A 19513-nucleotide genomic window follows, 5' to 3' on the forward strand; every position below is an offset into this window, starting at 1 on the left:
ATATGGACAGTTGGGTTTAGTGCATCATTTTGGATTTAGACTAGTTGAAACAATCGGTAAAAATCTTGTAATGTTTATGCGTCCTCGGGGAGGAGGGATGCTGTGAATTCTCAAAGCAAAGAACTGAGAATTAGAACAGAAACATTTGCATGAATTCACCACAGAAAGTAAAGAAAAGGTTGATGGAGGAAAAAAGGAAAACCAGACAGACCAGAATAATCATAATCACTGCAGAGCTGTGGAGAAGCTGAGTCACCTGATCACAGGCACAGCAGGAGCAGCTCTGTCTGTTTATCTTTCTTAATATTTTCTCTATCTCTGCCATCATGCTTTCAAGTTCTCTCTCTGCCGTTTATCCGTTATCTCTCTTTCTTCCTCCAGTTTTACTTTCCCAGCATTCGTCCCAGTTGCTGCCACCACCTTCCGTCCAACCACCAGCAGCCAAGGCTTTCATAACCCATCAAACGTTCCTCGAGCTTCACAGCCACTCGTCCTGGGCTCCAGTTGAACGCTGCTTCTTTTCCATTCCTCTCTCTCTTTATCCCTCCATCCTCTCCTCCCTGTTGAGACTGTCATTACAGCAGCAGGTGATAGTGGTCAGACCCGAGTAGCAGAACCCTGATGAGGCTTATTTGTGTTTAGTGTGCGTCTCCTGCTTCGTGGCGCTGTTCAGTGAGCTCCTTCATGAGCTATCTCAGGACTGTTTGAGATGCTGAAGACTGTTTCTCTCAGTGTCACTGCACCCAACCTGCCTCAGGGAGAGTCGATCTGCCACGACCACGGCGTTTTCAAGCTCTCTCTATCACTGAATGCTCTCATTACGCCGCCGGATGGAGGAATTAGCTCACATCTCCGTTTGCTCACGCTCATACTTACTTGTTATCTGTCCTTAATTGTTGTTTTCCAGCGAGACATCTTTGGAACCAAAACATCGAAGTCCCCGGGCTCATTCGCAGACACACACACATTGAGTCCACACACACACACACACACACACAAACACACACACACACAGAGGCTCACACTTTCAAGCACTGTCCTCAACATCCTCCCAGTGCTGCTGGTACCCCTCCCTCTTTGAGCTCGGTATCTTTGATGTTCTATTCCTACGATACCCACAACCCCACAGGGCCCTTCTTGTCCCTCATTGTGCCCGGCTCATTATTATACAAGAAGACACTTGAGCAGTTCTTCTGTCGGCCGCTGAATTTTTCACTGGTCCTCCTCTGTCTCCCAGTCGCTCTGTAAACACAGTCTGGAGTGGGACCTTGCAGGTAGACTCAGGAGCAGCAGTGGAATGACTTCTTGTTGCTAATTATTGAATCACTCTTGTTAACCGGTGTTTATAATGGGTTAGATACATTAAGAATTAAGAAAAATGACTGTTTTGCAGCCACCTGTCCTTTTTTAAAAATTGTAATCAATTTCCCAGCGCGAGGGAGAGAGGGTGTTGGAACTATTAGCAGCTGTGCAGCAGACTCGTTCAGCGAGTTGCTGTGAATGGCTCCGTGTTCGTCGGACAGGTTGTAAGTGGCTCTTGGGTAAATTGGTTTCAATATGACCGGTGTAAATTGTCTTCCTGTTCTGATTAAGGCTTTCCGTCTGCACAGAGGAGAAATATAGATAAAACGTGGTCGTGAAAATGCTTTGGCAGGGGAGACAATTAGGAAAGGTGTATGATAATTAATATTCAAGACCTTGTGTGATCTTTAGAGACCAGTGGAAAGGGCAAAACACACCTGTTGGAGGTGGAGGAGCCAGAGTTAAAAGCACCTAGTGGATTCTCTCACCACCTGTGGGCTGTAGAGTAATGTTTTGATGAGCTGAATTCTCTGTGTATTCTATAGAACGTTGTTTTTCTTTTTGTTCGAGTAACAAGGGAAAAGAAACATTTAAATATCCCTTAACAAGGCAGGAATTGCACTGAATGTTGAATAACTGAACACAGACCGAAGGAGTGAGAACACACTGTGGTTTGGAATGAAGATTAACAAAAATATATTTTATTGACCAATAGCGGAAACAGCTCAGCAACTTTGGCAAGATTCAATTTTATCAAAACACACTGGTGCTAAATCTTCCACGTGTTCATGAAACAGTGGATAAGTGAATGAATGGACTTTGAGGGGAAACAAATATCTACCTGAGCTCTACCTCGATGTGTCCTCCTCTCACAGGTGACAGACACACTAGTAATAACTGAGTCCAAGTACCTGTAACTGTGAAACCACCACAGACCGAAGAAGTGAGAGCACACACTGGTTTGGAATGAAGATTAACAGAAATAGCGGAAACAGCTCAGCAACTTTGGCAAGAATCAATTTTATCCAAACACAGTGGTGCTAAGTCTTCCACGTGTTCATGAAGCCAGAGGAGATGCACAAAGGTTTCTTCCACACACCCTCCTGCCACATGTGGTCTACATACACAGTGGATGAGTGAATGAATGGACTTTGAGGGGAAACAAATATCTACCTGAGCTCTACCTCTGTTTGTCCCCCCCCTCACAGGTGACAGACACACTAGTAATAACTGAGTCCAAGTACCAACTGTGAAACCACCACAGACTGAAGCTCAGTCCTGCAGCTAAGAGAAGCCACGGAGATACAATTTTCACCCGTGAAACATCTTTCAAGTTCCCCCCCAAAAAAACCCTGAGAGTTGCATTAACACCTGGTGCTTCCACTGTGTGAAAATCCATTGTGAGCACTGAGAAAAGTTTCCTTTTGATTGATGATCACAAGGCACAGCTGCTCCAGAGGAGACGTCGTCTTCAGCTGTCGCAGTGTTACACAAGTCCTGCTCAAAGTTATGAGTGTAATTGTATTGCTGTGGTTTTATTGGATGAATTTCAGATGCAATCCCCTCATCAGTTGGTTTAGTGATAACAAAATCACACTGAAACAATCTCTGTGGATCTCTGTGCAGCAAGACCATTTCTCAATATTCTAATCAACCGATTTATAAATTCATGCCTGAACCAAAATGCAAATATATACCTCGGCTTAGGCCCAGGATTTTGATTTGGATCCGCACCAAATTGCCCAGACTCATAAATGTCTGTCCCCTAAATATACTTGATCCATGAATTATTCTCAAGAGCATCAACGAAACACTTATAGAGATATAACCTCCTCACTGAATGCATATATATCAAACATATAAATGTGTTTGGTCTGTAGGTTGGAGCCTTTCACATCGTACAAGTTCCGGATGCTGTCCACCAACGATGTCGGGGACAGCGTCCTCAGCAAAGAGACGGAGGCTGTGACGACTCTGCAGGACGGTGAGAGACTGGGAGGAGAAGAAAGTGGAGGATGAGGGGATGTGTGGATTTTAAAACAAAGCAGTGAAGAAGATGGACAGAAGCTTGTCTCTGTGTCTTTTCCTCATCCTCACTCTCTTCCTGTGTTTCCTCTCTAGTTCCCGATCAGCCTCCGGTGATCCTCGCGGTGAAGCCCACAACCACCACCTCAGTCCTGGTGCAGTGGAAGGTATCGTCACAACAACAACAACAAGACCCACACACACACAGAGACACTCACAGACCCACACACACACAGAGACACTCACAGACCCACACAGAAACAAACTTGGGAGTGCGGGTTAATCATTTACGTGAGATTGCTGCAGACTCCCGGGAGGAAATTACCATTGTTACTGAAGCAGGGAAGTTCAGAGGGCAGCAGAGACAGATTGAGGAGATGAAGGGAGAGAAGGATGAACAGACGGAGGGGACAGATCGTCCCGGGTGGGGAGGAAAAATGTTGAAAAGTCCTAATGAGAATATAGCAGCAGGGGAGATGTTAGAGGGCAAGAGAGGCAAACATCAGCCATGTCCATCAATGGAGGAGAAAGAAAAGCCCGGGGAGTTACAGAAAAGTGGAGCGAGTCTGTGGCCAAATGTGAATTGACAATAAATATAGAACCGGCGAGTTCAACGCTTGTCACTCTTCCTCCGCCGGTTTGGAATTGTCTCCTCTTGCTCCTTCTCGCCTCGTATCAAAGCAGAAGGAGGCAGAGGAAAAACAAAGTCACCAGCAATTTCATCATCCTTTACAAGGGTGCCAGAGCCAGTGAAGCATCTCTGTGTCTGTGCAGCTCTTTAAAGTGGACCGATAGAACCCTGCTCTTCCAGCCGGCCCCTGTCCTGTCATTCACACGGGAAAATGAACATTATCTTCACTTACAGCAGAAAAAAACCCTCAGAAGTTTTTCTACTTGGGAAATGGATCATTATTAATTCTCTTCATGTGCCGTGTGCTTGTTTGCGTGTTTGCCAGCGGCCCGGTGACGACAGCATCAACGGGGTTCTGACCGGATACCGGCTGTACTACAGAGAGCTTCCAGTGAACAGCTCGGCTTCCGCTGAGGCAGAGGTCCAGACGACCAGGAGCAGCAACACCAGTTCCCTGGTTACAGGTGAGTGCTACACATGCTAATGCTAACGGTATCATTTCAATCACTTTAAATCCTCTGTCATTTTTGGAAAACATCGGTTCTGGTTTGCAGACAGAGGTATAGAAAACCAGGGTTCTCATTTTTGGGATTTTTAACAACTGTAGCTATCTGACTTTCGGCAAACACATTTGCAGGTTGACTTTTAATTTGTTTCCAATGACTCAATTTATAACAAGGATCCAGTAAAAGGTCTTTAAACTTTAAACCTAATTTATTGGACTAAAACACTGGATCTGATAAATGAAACAAGATCATCTTCATAGCCTGACGATACTTAATGTGACTTCTTGTTTTCCGATGTAGATGTTATTCTTAGTTTATGATGTATTATAACCTACTTGCATTTAGCTACGACCATTCCAACCTGTGTAGTTGTTGATTCTCTCCGCAGCTGTGGAAATAAAGTGTGGTTACAAGTGCAGATCGTAAACTCAGTCCTGCCAAACACTTACAAACTTCCTTAGAGCAAATGAAAACCCTGTTAAACACATTCCCTCTAAGTTTGGGGGTTTTTAAGAGGGTAATAAAAGGCCTCAAGGCTCTTTAGACACTGAGTGGAGCTACGGTCCTTTATTCTCATTGGCAGCTGAGGCTCAGTGAAGAGAGAGAGCAGGTCCTGATCGCCCGGCTCCTCCACACTGCACTGCCCAAGTGTCCATGAGCAAGACACTGAACTGACGGCTGTTGTGTAAGTTTGTGAATTACAGTTTTTTCAGGGGTTTAGCAAACGGTCAGTTGCTCTTATGGAACTTTACTGCGGCTCATAGAAGTTTTATTGTAAGACGATCACACACAGTATGAATCAGTGAGTTCTTCAGATCATACAAACCAGCTGCTCACCAAGGCGCCGCATTGAACTCATTTATTTAATGAAAAATATTTCAATGTCAGCGTCGGTATTATGTGAAATCACAAAAAATAAGCAATGAAAGAGAATCGCAGATGAAAACAGTTTGCACCAATAAGCTCAGTGACAACGTCTGTGGAAGATTTACAACCCGGTAGTGAACTCAAGGTCTGCCGTGTTCATGATACCATTTTCAATCAAAGCTTTTTAAATATTTAAGAAAAAGAACATCTGAAAAGTATATTTTAAAGATCTTTTCAGATGATTTCCACATCAAAGCAGGAACCAGGTGTGACTATGATGACAGACTGAGCAAACAGCCCTCACAAGGCCGCCCCCCCCCTTCCTATGAGACCACCCATACTGCACTATAACATTGCAATAATAAAATATTAATATCCGCCATGCTTTATAGTAGATTGAGTAGAAACATAAACGTCTTTAATACAGTCATTCCATCGAATAGCATTATAATTGCACAATTTATTGTTGAACGTGAAATGTTTATGGATTTACTCTCCCTCCGTGTTTCCCCTCAAGCCAAGAGCACCTTCAAGACCGTCAGCAGCGCCTCGCTCACGGAGTTCGAGTTGACACGTGAGTCGTCCGGCAGTGAAACCGCAGCTCCGCCTCCTCGGCTTGTGTGTCCTGGTGAAGTCTTTAAACTGCTTTGTGTTGTTTCTCTGCAGAGCTCAAGAAGTTCACCCGTTACCAGATTGTTATGACGAGCTACAACATCATCGGAGAGAGTCCCGCCTCCGTCCCTGTGGAGGTGTCTGTGGGAGAAGCAGGTCAGTGAAGGACGCTGGTTTCACACATGATCCCTGTGTGAGCTACACATCTTGTTCAGGATCAAAACACTTGTTTAAAGGACCCATCGTATGCCCATTTTACCACAAGTTGATATGGTTCCTTGGGGTCTTAATGAAATGTCTGTAACATATTTTGGTCAAAACACCACAAGGATCATTTACCTTTTTACCTCTAAAACAGCCCTCCTCAGATTGACCTGTTTTGAGGACTGTGGACATGCCAGATACCTTAACGTGTAGAAGCACTACAAAAGTGGAATTTTCATAATATGTCCCCTTTAATGCCAGAGAAGCTGTTTTACTGTTGAACATTGTTTTTCTAGCTCTTCTCTCCCATGTACGCTGATAAATAGCTGAATTCCAAGCACACAAAGGAACATTTCAGTTAAGAGTTTGTGTCCCACTCTTCATCATGAGCTGGAGTTTAGTTTCAATGGAGATCGATCTGTTGATTTGACCCAGTAGCTGTGAAGGATTTCCATCACTTTGAAAGGTGCCTGTGATATGGTAGAAATCTATAGAAGAAACCAGAAAGTGGACTTTTGAGTTTGGGATTGTTTGGTCAAAACGAGTCTTTGCTTTGTCGGCTTTTATCCAATCTGGTCCCGTCCGCTCCGATGCTTCTGTCATTCTCTTCTCGTTCGGTCTTTGTCGTGTCCACGCCTCCTGTCCTGCCCCTGCTGCCCCTTGAGTGACATTGCATTTGATAGGCGTAGAGGTGCTGTCGATTAGATAAGTGTGTGTGTGTGTGTGTGTCTGTGCAGGTGTGTGTGTGTCTGAAAGTGATCCAGAGCTGCACAAGGTCATTTATTTTATAGTGAAGGCCCAACCCCTGTTTAACTTTCACCAGTCAAACCAAAGGATCCATTAATCAGACAGGAGAGCAAATATATCTCACACACACACACACACACACTCACAGACACACACACACACTTACTACAAGACACTTAGTGAGCATGTTGAGCAGGATGAGTTGAATGACACGACAGCAGGAGGATGTGAGGCCTTTAAACGTCCATCATGTGTCGTCCAAACTGAGTTTATCGTTCAGTGTGAGTCTAAATCTTTCCCCCCTGTCTGTTTGTTGGTTAGTTTTTTTGTTTATTAGCAAGATTACACAAATATACAAGACAAATTACCATGTAACTTGGTGATTGGATGCAATTTGGATCAGGAGAGAACTCAATCATTTCTGACTGGGATTCAGTTCAGGAGGAAGATCCAGGATTTAATATTGCCAGAGGATTATTTGACATTTTCACTGTTTCCCCAGTAAAATAAATCTTGGGTCTTGATCAAAAAAAGGCTCATTTATGGGACTGGTTTCACTCTGATTAGATCTCTTGAGTTGGTGTAGCCTTTTCATGGTGATGACAGAATCCTGGTGAAAGTGGCTGTGGAATCCAGGTGCTGGAGGAGGAGGTGCTGGAGGAGGAGGTGCAGCAGCATCATCTGTGGCCTCGGCCCTTCAGGCAGAGTTATGGGCGGACAGGGATCTGCACTTTATGATAGCGACACCCGCACGTTTTTTTTGCCAATCTCACACTCCCTCCTCCAGACTGGTCCTGCATTCATAACCAATTTGTGTGTGTGTGTGTAGAGTTTAATAGGTTATACATATCACATGCGATGGAGGCAGAGGTGAGGATAAGCAGCGGGAGTCGGAGGGGGGGGGGAGGATGATGAAATGGGGTGATATGGCCTTTTTCTTTAGCCTCAGGTGCAACTGCTGAGCTGTTCATGCATATGTGTGGAGCGCTGGAGTAACAAGGTTCCGCCTCAGGCCCGTTCTAATTGGAAGAATAGAACATATCTTACCGACTTCCTCCGTAACAACCAGCTGCACACACACACACACACACTCACACACAGACACTCACACACACACACACACACACACACACACACACAATCTTCTACTTCTAACATATCAAGGACACTTGTTGGTATAATGTATTCCTGAGTCCCTAACCTCAACCTTAACCTTAACATCAGCTCAATGCCGAACGCCAACACTTGTCCTAACCCGAACCCAGTAGAGCGTCACAGATCCCGCCCACTTTTAGAGCGGCTCTGGTTCCTGAAGAAGTTTCTCCATTGATGGTTCTTATGGAACTTATAAAAAGAGTTTTAAACCTGGAACCAGGCCGAACTGCTAAATGAGGTCGTGACATGACCGTAAAACATTTGATTTGCAAAAGAAATTCGTAAAATGGGGAAAAAGGGCAAAGGTACGAGAGTGTGTGTTGTGTGTAGATGTGTGAAAGATCGACACATCCCATAATCCATTGCGAATGATCCCTTTCAAACCACATCTTCTTGAATTTAACCTTGATTTTAATATAGTGCTGTAATAAATTGTCTTGTGTAGCTTGTATTTGTGTACATAGTGTTTCATGAAGTGTGTAGTGTAGTAACCTATAGTAACTCTGGAGGATCTGATCATAGCTAACATAGTTTTCGCGGTTTGTGGTTAAACATTTCCATGGTAACAATGAGCTCCACCAATCAATGACGTAATTTCTACATCTGAGGATTGTGGGTAGTGTAGTTCTTCTCCTTGACTTTCACGAATAAGGTCTTAACCTGACAACGGTCCTCACAAAGATACAAGACCTGTCTAACAAGGTGTCTCTCTCCTGCTGCAGCTCCGTCCGTGGCCCCCCAGTCCATCACAGTGTCCCCCGTGTCTCCCTCCAGCCTGGAAGTGACCTGGGACACACCCCCCCTCGAGACCCAGAATGGACTGATCCAAGGATACAAGGTGACACACACACACACACACACAAACATGTACACACACACAAATAATCCCACAGCTCGTTTCTGAGAGAGAGAGAGAGAGAGAGAGAGAGAGAGAGAGAGAGAGAGAGAGAGAGAGACTTAAGTTAGAGGAAGAATCTGAATATCCTTTAATGGTTTCAATATCACTCCACCCCCCCGACCCCTTAACTCTCCTGTCCCACCCCCTCGCTCTCAGTACTTCAAACACAAGGTTATCTGTCCTGCGCTTTAGACACATTGATTTCTGCTGGAGTGGAGGGAGGAACGGAGGGAGGAATGGAGGGAGGAATGGAGGGAGGAATGGAGAAGAACGGAGGGAACGTAATATTTGCAGAGTGAAAGAACGAGACGGGCGAGTGATCCCTGTAGAATCCTGATTAGAGACGAGGATTCAGAGAATATGGTAAAACTACCAGAGATGGAGGGAGGCTTTGAGGGGTTGTGAGATGGAGGAGGAGGAGGAGGGGGAGGGGGGGGGGGTTAAGGAGATTAAGAAAAAGAGCAAAGAGAGAAGGTTGAATGAATTTAAAGGGTTTAGACGTCTGTTAACACACCTGCTCTGTGAGATGAGCAGCACACAGCAGGAAGGACTCACACCAAACTTCACCGCGGAGAGCTTTTCCACAGTCGGGGTTTCCTGGGATGCCCTGGAGGGGCTTGTTAACCACACTGAGGGTGATGGGCGGGGGGGAAGAGGTATCACCAAACCATGCAGGGCCTGTCAGGAGGTGTGTGTGTGATGTTCGTCTGAGCAGCAGCGAAAAACCTGCGGCAGAAAACAGTTATTCTGATTTATTCTTGACCAGGAAATCGATCCATATTTTCCTTGTTTTGACAGAAGTTGTTGTTTCTTAGTGGTGAGACTAAGGGTCCGTTTTTTTTTTACATATATGTTTATTAGTTTTCCAACAGGTAATACAACACAAAACAAAAACAAGACAAACATTTGGCTCACACACATATTCAAATCCATACAGGCAGAAGATTCAGGGGTCACCTCCTATACAAGTAAGAACAAATTAAAAACAGATAAGTAAAATAAAAGTATACAGAAATAAAAGCAAATCAATTAAATGGTAAAACAGAGTGCCTCTTTTGAGGCAGAGCATTCTGAGCTATGATACAAACCCTCTTGTGAGAATGGTGGAAACATTCAGACCAACATATGACAGAAAGGGTTCCCATGTTTTACGAAAGACATCATCATTGCTGTGACGTTTACATGTCAAATGGTCCAACACAACTTATTCAAATACAACCCTTTGCCACTGAGCCTTAGATGGAGCTTTATCTGTGATCCAATTCAAAAGAATACACTTTCTAGCATAAAAAGCAAGTGTCTGATAAAGTCTTTTAAATTTGTCAGTGATGGACATGTCAGATATACCAAGTAGCAGGTATAAAGGGTTATTTTTACTGTTAATAGACAGAATCTTATTAATTTCCTGCCCTATGACCTGCCAAAACTGCTGTATTTTTCTACAATCCCACAAACAATGTGTCAGACCACCAGATTCTATCTTACACTTGGGGCAAGGGTCAGGTTTTTAAAAAAGGAAAGTGCACGAGACGCAAAGATCCAACGTGAAGCAAAACCTCCTGCTGCTGTTTTCCATCCTCACCTCAAACCCTTTAATCAACTCCTCGACTGAAGAGATGTTTGTAAAAAAAAATCCATTTCATGTTCATTCATGTCGGAGGTTTTCAGACTAATCCTGAAGGTCTCACTCTCGGAAAACAAAAAAATAAAATAGATCCCCGGCAGCAGCCGAGTGGATTACTGAATCACCAGAAGCATCACCAGAGATATTTCCCATTTCCTTAAAAAATAAAGTATTAAAGTAAATTGAATTTCCTCTCTTATCCAGAAGGTAGAACGGTTTTATTTGGGAGTGAGCGGCTGGATGAGTTATTCTGCATCTCATTACTGGAGCCGCTCGCCGAGGGAGGGAGATGGTTTTATGCTGCCCTCAAGTGCCACTCACAAGCTGCTGCTTCCTGGTTCGGAAGCTGTAAATATAACTTATGATGCTTTGTGGAGCTTTCAGTTGGGAATAATAACAAAATGGAGCCGTTAAGTGGCTCTTGGCCGTTGTTTTACTTTATATCCCAAACTGCACAGGAGAGGTTTATGTTCCAGGGTAAAAAAGAGAATGAATGAGGCAGCTGAAATTTCATGCAACTAAATTCTGTTTAAAATGAATTTCTGTGAATTAGAAATTTGAAACATTTGCATAAATCACATTTAATATCAGATATTAAAGGAATATGACCACGATTTAATTCTTGCCTAATATTTGGTAACATTAAAGATCTCATTGCTTGTACCTTGGTTTTTGAACAATGAACCTGACCTCCGCCGAAGGGATCATGTTCCCACTGGACAGATCAAGATCCATGAAATATTCTTTAAAAACATCTGTAAAGTGATTAAACAGTGATTAACATTTTTTTGGATCGACCCCAAGATTTGTTGGTTTTGTGGTTTCTTGTGTTCCACACTTGCACCAAGTTTTGTAGAATCAGATTTTTTGTAGTTTTGTGTAATTCCACCGACAAACAAGAAACCGGACAGGGGTGAAGTATGGAGGTAATAATATTTCATGGAGGACACGTTAATTGTTAGGGGCGGTTAAAACCACTTGTTCATCGCTCCCATCATATCTATGTAATCATATCGGGACGCCTAAAACTAACATGTTCTACTGTTGCAATAAACATTTGAACATGAGTTGTCTGATTGAGCTAAGTTATTGAGAAGCTACATTTGCATTTATCTAATTTGATACTTAATTCTTGCTAAATATTTGGTAACATTTATGATCTCATTGCTTGTACCTTGGTCTTGTAACATTGAACCTGACCTCCGCCGAAGGGATCATGTTCCCACTGGACAGATCAAGATCCATGAAATATTCTTTTAAAACATCTGTAAAGTGATTAAAACGTGATTAACATTGTTCTGGATCCACCCCAAGATTTGTTGGTTTTGTTGTTTCTTGGCCCTTGGCCTTCACCAAGTTTTTTAGAATCAGATTTTAGTAGTTTTTGTGTAATCCTGCTGACAAACAAGAAAACAGACAGAGGTGAGATATGGAAGTAATAATATTTCATGGAGGACACGTTTATTGTTCTCATCACTCCCATCATACCTATGTAATCATATTGGGACGCTGAACACTAACATGTTCTACTGATGAATTTGAACATGAGTTGTCTGACTGAGCTAAGTTCGGATCTAATCATGTATCACGTTGTTGTTTGGCCGATAAGAAGCTGATGCCAGATGAAATGATTCGTATCAGATCAGGTTCTGGTGGATTCTGAAATCTGCCAGTAAACGGTTTAATGAGCTGACGACCAGAGTGTAGTCGAGAGCTTTTCAGGGAAGACGTCCATGTGCTTCACTCACACAGCCTCTGACACACTGAAGCTTCAGTCGTGGATTATCAGGCTGTGTACAAAACACTTTTTTTCCTGAGTCATTTCTAATGCATGAGGCTCAACCACCTCTGTAACCTGGCTGCTGGTGAGTTTCAGATGCGGCTGCTTGGTTTGTGCTCTCAGCTGCTCTTTAGAACATGAATAGTTCATGTTGATGGAAATGTTTCCTCTTCGTTCTCTAAGTAAGACGGTGAAGCATTTACACCTATTCTCTCTTTCTTTTTCTTTTCGATTGTAATATAAGTTTAAATATTTAAACTTTCTCAGTTTCCTGAATGAACGTTGAGCCTGAGGCGACTTCCTTCAGGGATCAGAGAACCTCATTGGTCCTTAAAACACACGAGCAACAGGAGGCCGACTGCAGTTCACTCAACGGCCACCAGTGTCATTCATAGACAGGGTTTTGTTCATGTTATATATAGAAACTTCATGTAAAAGGATGAGTAGTAATTCATATAAGGTCATATATAAAATAAGAGGGACAATTATGAGCAGGAGACGAGCAGCTTTAATGCACCACACTGATTCTGATGCTGGATATGCATTTATATAGGCTGTTTACTGGCTGTGAGATATCAAGTATATTGCTCATCTGTTTGCTCTCATTATTTACAGCCTGTGCCATTAAAAGTGTGTGACCCTGACACAATATGGAAGTCACACATTCAGGATCTTCTTTGAGGTTTCATTTTTCTCATAGTCAGTCACTGAGCACATTCCTCAGCCACGTGAAATGGAACCAGTGATTGTGTTTTATCGTGAAAAGACACAATTTCGTCTCCATTAAATTGCCAAATTCACAAGTGACACACAAGGAGCTCTTGATAAGTATCTCATCATACTGGGATTAATAATCAGGTGCTTCTGTATGTAGTCATGTCCAAGATTATTATTTCATTCTCAAATGAGCATGTGATCTATGTGAATAAATGGAATGAGGAGTGGTCCTCTGGAGCAGGGGTTTTCAACTGGTTTTGTCCCAGGGACCACCATCCTGACTAGAAAGGAATCCGCAGCCCACTGATGTGCCTACGTGTGTGTGTGTGTGCGTGTGGATAGAAGGAAGTTTTAACATTTGGTTTTCCATGTTGGTTTTATTTAAAAACCTCAAACAAATCTAGAAAAATCTGTGTAAAAAAAACACAAAAACGGTTGATTTTCAGTGCTTAAGAATTGGAAACAAAATTAAAATGCAGTTTGTAGTTGTACTGCATCTCAGAACCATATGTTGATCAATATATAACATTCATATAGCTGACATGTTGAGGGAATGTTAAAGTAACGGTGATCAATAACAATCAACATAAACTGGGGCTACAACTGAAGAGGGAAGATGACAAAGTAATGCAGAATATGTCAGAAATGATAATCATACAATATCACACAAACATGTGAGGCCTACTTAAGTTTAACCTCATGATCACCAGCATCTTTATATTATTTTAGACATATTTTTCTTATTTTAGATATTTTTCAGGATATTCAAGAGTAATCTGGAAATGGCCGCGGACCCCCAGTTGAAAACCCCTGCTCTGGAGGTTTAACTCTTTTATGACCCGAGCAGTGGTATCTGTACATCTACTTAAAGTGTGTTAAAGTGTCAACACCATCTAACACCTTTATAACCAGCTTTGTCTTCCTAGTGAAATAATACAGGTGCACTTGTTTTTTATGTGGATCAATATCTGACCTCAGGAGCAAAAGGACGAACACACACTTGGCTGAGATGAAGTGAGGAAGAGGAGAAAACAGGAGAAGGATGAAGAGCAGTGTGGATGACGGTGTTTGTTTTCCCTGTGTTGTTAGATCCACTACTGGGAGAGGGACAAGCAGAACCAGAGCGAGAAGGTGAAGGTGATTTTTGTCCCGGACACACGGGTGCACCTCACCAACCTGACGAGCTACACGCCGTACCAGGTGACGCTGACGGCCTTCAACACGGCCGGGGACGGACCACCCAGCGACCCCCGGGGGGCTCGGACCCTGCAGTCAGGTAGGGAGGGGCGACGGTTCTGTTCCCTCAAAACCAAACTAACCATAGACATATATAAAGACTAGATGTCTCGTTCGACGTAGCCGGACGTCCGCACATGGCGGCCATCTTGCCAGAGGTTGCTCGCTCGCCCATAACATTGTGTTGTAGTGGTTCTTACTTTTTAAATAATCATAACTTGCTCAATTTTCAACCGATTTTTAAACGGTCTGGTTTGTTATAAACGTCAGACATGTAGTTATGACACTGCATAAATTATTAATTTTTTTAGAAAATAACATAATTATTTATAAGTATGCAGTGTCATATCTACATCTCTGACGTTTATAACAAACCAGACCGTTCATGAAAATCGGTTGAAAATTGGGCAAGTTATGGTTATTTACCAACACAATGTTATGGGTGAGCGAGCCATAGACATATATAAAGACTAGATGTCTCGTTCGACGGAGCCGGACGTCACCACATGGCGGCCATCTTGCTAGGGGGCAGCTCGCTCACCCATAACATTGTGTTGGTAAATAACCATAACTTACTCAATTTTCAACCGATTTTGAAACGGTCTGGTTTGTTAGAAACGTCAGAGATGTAGATATGACACTGAATACTTATGAAAAATTATGTTATTTTCTAAAAAAATGTAATAATTTATGCAGTGTCATAACTACATCTCTGACGTTTATAACAAACCAGACCGTTTAAAAAATCGGTTGAAAATTTAGCAAGTTATGGTTATTTACCACTACCAACACAATGTTATGGGCGAGCGAGCAACCTCTGGCAAGATGGCCGCCATGTGCCGATGTTCGACTCCGTTGGCCGGCAACGCAGACGAGACATCTAATCTTTATATATATATCTATGAAACTAACCACATGATCTGATGTTTTCTCTGTATTCGTCTCATCTGATTGGTCGTTCTCCACTCTCTCTCTCTCTCTCCCTCCCTCCCTCAATCTCCCTCTCCATCTCTCTCCCTCTCTCCACATGTCTCCAGCTCCCGGCCCCCCCAGCTACCTGTCCTTCTCCGAGGTGACGGGAGGAAGCGTCAACGCGTCCTGGGGGGCTCCCCTCACTCCCAATGGACAGCTGGAGGGCTACAGGGTGGTCTACCAGCCCACAGCTCCGGTGCAAGGTATGAACACACACACACACACAGACACACACAGACACACACAGACACACACACACTCTCACCCTTATGTCGGGCAGGAGACTGACAGTTCTTTCAACTTGTGTGTGTGTGTTTGTGTGTGTGTGTGTGTGTGTGTGTGTGTGTGTGTGTGTGTGTGTGTGAGCAGGTGTGAGTAAAGTGGTGACAGTGGATGTGAAGGGCAGCTGGCAGCGCTGGCTGAAGGTTCGGGACCTGGTCCGAGGGTCCACGTACACGTTCAGCGTGCAGGCGCTCACAGTCAGCCACGGCCCCCCCCTCCAGACCAACATCACGGCTCAGCCTGTGCAAGGTGAGGAGGAGCACGACTCTGTGTGTGTGTGTCCACCCTCCCCCTCTCCCTCTCTCCCTCTCTCTCCCTCTCTCCCTCTCTCTCCCTCTCCCTCTCAGCATCCAGCCTCTTCTTCTGAGGGACAAGCTGGAGCAGACCGGAGTGGACCACCACCTCACCGCATGGATCCTGGACTACCTCACCAACCGTCCACAGTATGTGCGGATACGGGGGTGTGAGTCTGACCTGGTGTCCTGCAGCACGGGGGCCCCACAAGGAACCGTTCTAGCTCCATTCCTCTTCACCATCTACACCTCGGACTTCTCATACAACTCCACTAACTGCTACCTGCAAAAATTCTCTGATGACTCTGCAATCGTCGGCCTCATTTCCGCCGGTGATGACAGGGAGTACAGAGAACTGAACCAGGACTTCATAACATGGTGCCAGCAGAACTGCCTCCAGATCAACTCTGGAAAAACCAAGGAGCTGGTGGTGGACTTCCGCCGGAGTAAACAGTCTCCTCGGACACCAGTGAACATCCAGGGAACGGACATTGACCTCGTGAGATCCTATAAGTACCTGGGTGTTCACCTAAACAATAAACTGGACTGGACTGATCACACACAGGCTGTTTACAAGAAGGGACAGAGCAGACTCTATCTGCTGAGGAGTCTGAGGTCTTTTGGTGTGCAGGGAGCACTCCTGAGGACCTTCTTCGACTCGGTGGTGGCATCAGACATCTTCTTTGGAGTGGCGTGCTGGGGCAGCAGCATCTCGACAGCCGACAGGAAGACACTTAACAAGCTCATCAGGAAGGCCAGCAGTGTGCTGGGGTGTCCACTGGATACGGTGGAGGTGGTAGGAGACAGGAGGATGGTTGCTAAGCTATCCTCCCTGATGGACAACTCCTCCCACCCCATGCGGGACACCCTGGCAGCTCATTTACTGCTTACTTTTTTCTTTTTGCTCATTGTTGTTTCTGTTTCTTACTATGTTGTTTTGCTCTTTCTTTTGCTCTTGTTGCACTGTGCCTGCGCTGCTGCTGTAATACCCTCAAATTTCCCCACTGTGGGACTATTAAAGGATTCTGATTCTGATTCTTCCTCTTTCCCTCTCTCTCCCTCTCTCCCTCTCTCTCCCTCTGTGTGTGTGTGTGTGTGACGTCACAGGCTCCCCTGGGTCTCCTGTGGAAATGTCCATCACCAAGACGTCCTCTGATCTGAACATCCACTGGTCGGAGGGAGACGTGGGAGCAGCTCCGGTCTCTGGATACGTCCTGGAGGCTCGGCCCTCAGGTGAGCTCCTCCAACACAAAGACGCACAATCATTCATCTCTTTCTCCAGAAAAGCTCCAGCTCCACTTCCACTCTGAACTTTATTTAGCGTGGCGCTCCCTGGATTCATTTAGACCTGCTGTGAAAATCAAGTCAGCTGCAATTGTCTAATAAAGATAACCAGAGGTGTAATACCGCGGGTGAGAGTGAGGAGGCTCAGCGGGATCATCCACTGGGGTTTAATTCTCCCCCTGATAATAATAATCAGCGCTGTCTGGAATGTAATTTGATTTAAAAAATGTCTTGAATCATTTAATGACATTGAAAATCGACTAAATCTTAAATGGAGCGACTTCTCTCCCTCTCTCCCTCTCTCTCTTCAGATGAGGGGGTGTGGGATTCCTTCATCAGGCCCCTCCCTCCCAGCAGCAGGTCCGTGTCGGTACAGATGGAGCGCCTGAGGTCAGGGATCAGCTACGAGTTCAGAGTCATCGCTGTTAATCGCTATGGTTACGGCCAGCCGAGTACAGCCTCTGCAGCGCTAGCTGGTAAACACACACACACACACACAGACACACACACACACACACACACACACACACACACACACACTGGAGGAGTCGGGTTAATGAACAGGCTGATCCCACTCGTCTGACTGGGGCGTGACTGAAGGTTTATTCTGCTGGATTCATGTGACTGTCGTGGTGTGCCTTTGGGTACGCTGCCATCTACAGGCAGAGCCACACAACTACAACTGAGCTGAAAGCCCCTTTGTGATTTTTAGTCCGCCTGGTGGTCCGTGATGGCATTGCAGGGGTTCCGCAAAATTCGCGTTGATGTTTCAACACATTTCCAGATTACTCTTGAAAATCGTGAAAAGTATCTAAAATGAGAAAAATATGTCTAAAATAATATAAAGGTGCTGGTGATCATGAGGTTAAACTTAAGTAGGCCTCAATTGTTTGTGTGATATTGTATGATTATCATTTGTGACATATTCTGCATTACTTTGTCATCTTCCCTCTTCAGTTGTAGCCCCAGTTTATGTTGATTGTTATTGAACACCGTTACTTTAAGGTTCTCTCAACATGTCAGCTATATGAACGTTATATATTGATGTTCATATGGTTCTGAGATGCAGTACAACTACAAACTGCATTTTAATTTTGTTCAATTCTTAAGCACTGAAAATCAACCGTTTTGGTTGTTTTTTCACAGATTTTTCTAGATTTGTTTGAGGTTTTTAAATAAAACCAACATGGAAAACCAAATGTTAAAACTTCCTTCTATCCTCATGCACACACACACACACACACACGTAGACACATCAGTGGGCCGCGGATTACTTTCTAGTCAGAATGGTGGTCCCTGGGACAAAACCAGTTGAAAAACCTTGCTCTAGACTAAAAGTACACTTTACACACTGGGAGGTGTATTTCTGCTCCTGTGGGACAAACCGCAGCATGAAGAAGAAACCACAGAAGAAGAAAAGTGAGCATTGGCCTGAACTGTGTCCCTCTCTCTGCCTGCAGCGCTGTCCGAGCGTCCGTTCTACGAGGAGTGGTGGTTCCTGCTGGTGATGGCTCTGGTGGGAATCATCCTCATCCTGGTCCTGGTCTTCACGCTGCTGCTGCACGGACACAGCACCAAGTACAAGGCCTGTGGCACAGGTCTGTTGGTCAGAGTTGAATTTTTCCTGGAAAGTTGAATAAAAAAATATGTTTAGTCTACATTTCAACCATTTCAATCAGTAAACCATTAAGCACCTCATTTGCGATTAAATAACAAATTCAGTGCTTACTGATTTATATTATTTCACAATCCCAAAATGTATTTTCCTTATGAAGTGTGAGTAAAGCTCCGTTCAGATCAGATCCACTCAGAGCTCCACAGGAGAAACACGTCACCTCCACAGAGTCGACAGCTCCCTCCTCGTTAGAACAACAAACCCTTGGTCTTAGCCCTTGGTCTTCACCGCTGCATATTGTGGCAAAGAAAGGCGGTGGCTGGCGCCCGTGCGGCGATTACCGCCGGCTCAATGACTCAACAACACCTCGACTTTTCTGCCCGTTTGGCGGATAAAGTCATATTTTCCAAGGTGGACCTAGTCCGTGGCTATCACCGGGTGCCGGTGCACCCACTGGATGTACCCAAGACAGCGGTTATCACACCATTTGGCCTCTTCGAATTCCTTCGGATGCCGTTCGGTCTTAAAAATGCAGCTCAGACTTTCCAGCGACTGATGGATACAGTACTGAGGGACCTTCCTTTTTTATTTGTTTATCTGGATGATATACTGGTGGCTAGTGCTTCTAAGACAGAGCACACGTCTCGCCTTTTGACACTCTTTGAACGACTCAGTCAGCATGGCCTGATTATAAACCCAGCCAAGTGTCAGTTTGGGCTGAGGACTATCGACTTCTTGGAACACCACATTACTAAGGATGGTG

General features: G+C 44.4%; 1 protein-coding gene across 1 annotated transcript in view; it reads left to right on the forward strand.

Annotated features, from left to right (window-relative positions):
* LOC133015790 (protein sidekick-1-like) overlaps positions 1–19513 on the forward strand; it is a 159287-nt gene that overhangs the window by 135692 nt on the left and 4082 nt on the right. The window contains exons 32-43 of the mRNA XM_061083067.1: positions 3183–3286; positions 3424–3494; positions 4284–4422; positions 5849–5905; positions 5998–6099; positions 8772–8887; positions 14158–14344; positions 15342–15479; positions 15646–15807; positions 16959–17084; positions 17447–17611; positions 18596–18733. Of these exons, the coding sequence (XP_060939050.1) occupies positions 3183–3286; positions 3424–3494; positions 4284–4422; positions 5849–5905; positions 5998–6099; positions 8772–8887; positions 14158–14344; positions 15342–15479; positions 15646–15807; positions 16959–17084; positions 17447–17611; positions 18596–18733 (1505 nt within the window). The remainder of the gene's footprint in view (positions 1–3182; positions 3287–3423; positions 3495–4283; positions 4423–5848; positions 5906–5997; positions 6100–8771; positions 8888–14157; positions 14345–15341; positions 15480–15645; positions 15808–16958; positions 17085–17446; positions 17612–18595; positions 18734–19513) is intronic.

Source organism: Limanda limanda, chromosome 2, assembly GCF_963576545.1.
Source record: "Limanda limanda chromosome 2, fLimLim1.1, whole genome shotgun sequence".
Classification (NCBI taxonomy): Eukaryota; Metazoa; Chordata; class Actinopteri; order Pleuronectiformes; family Pleuronectidae; genus Limanda; species Limanda limanda.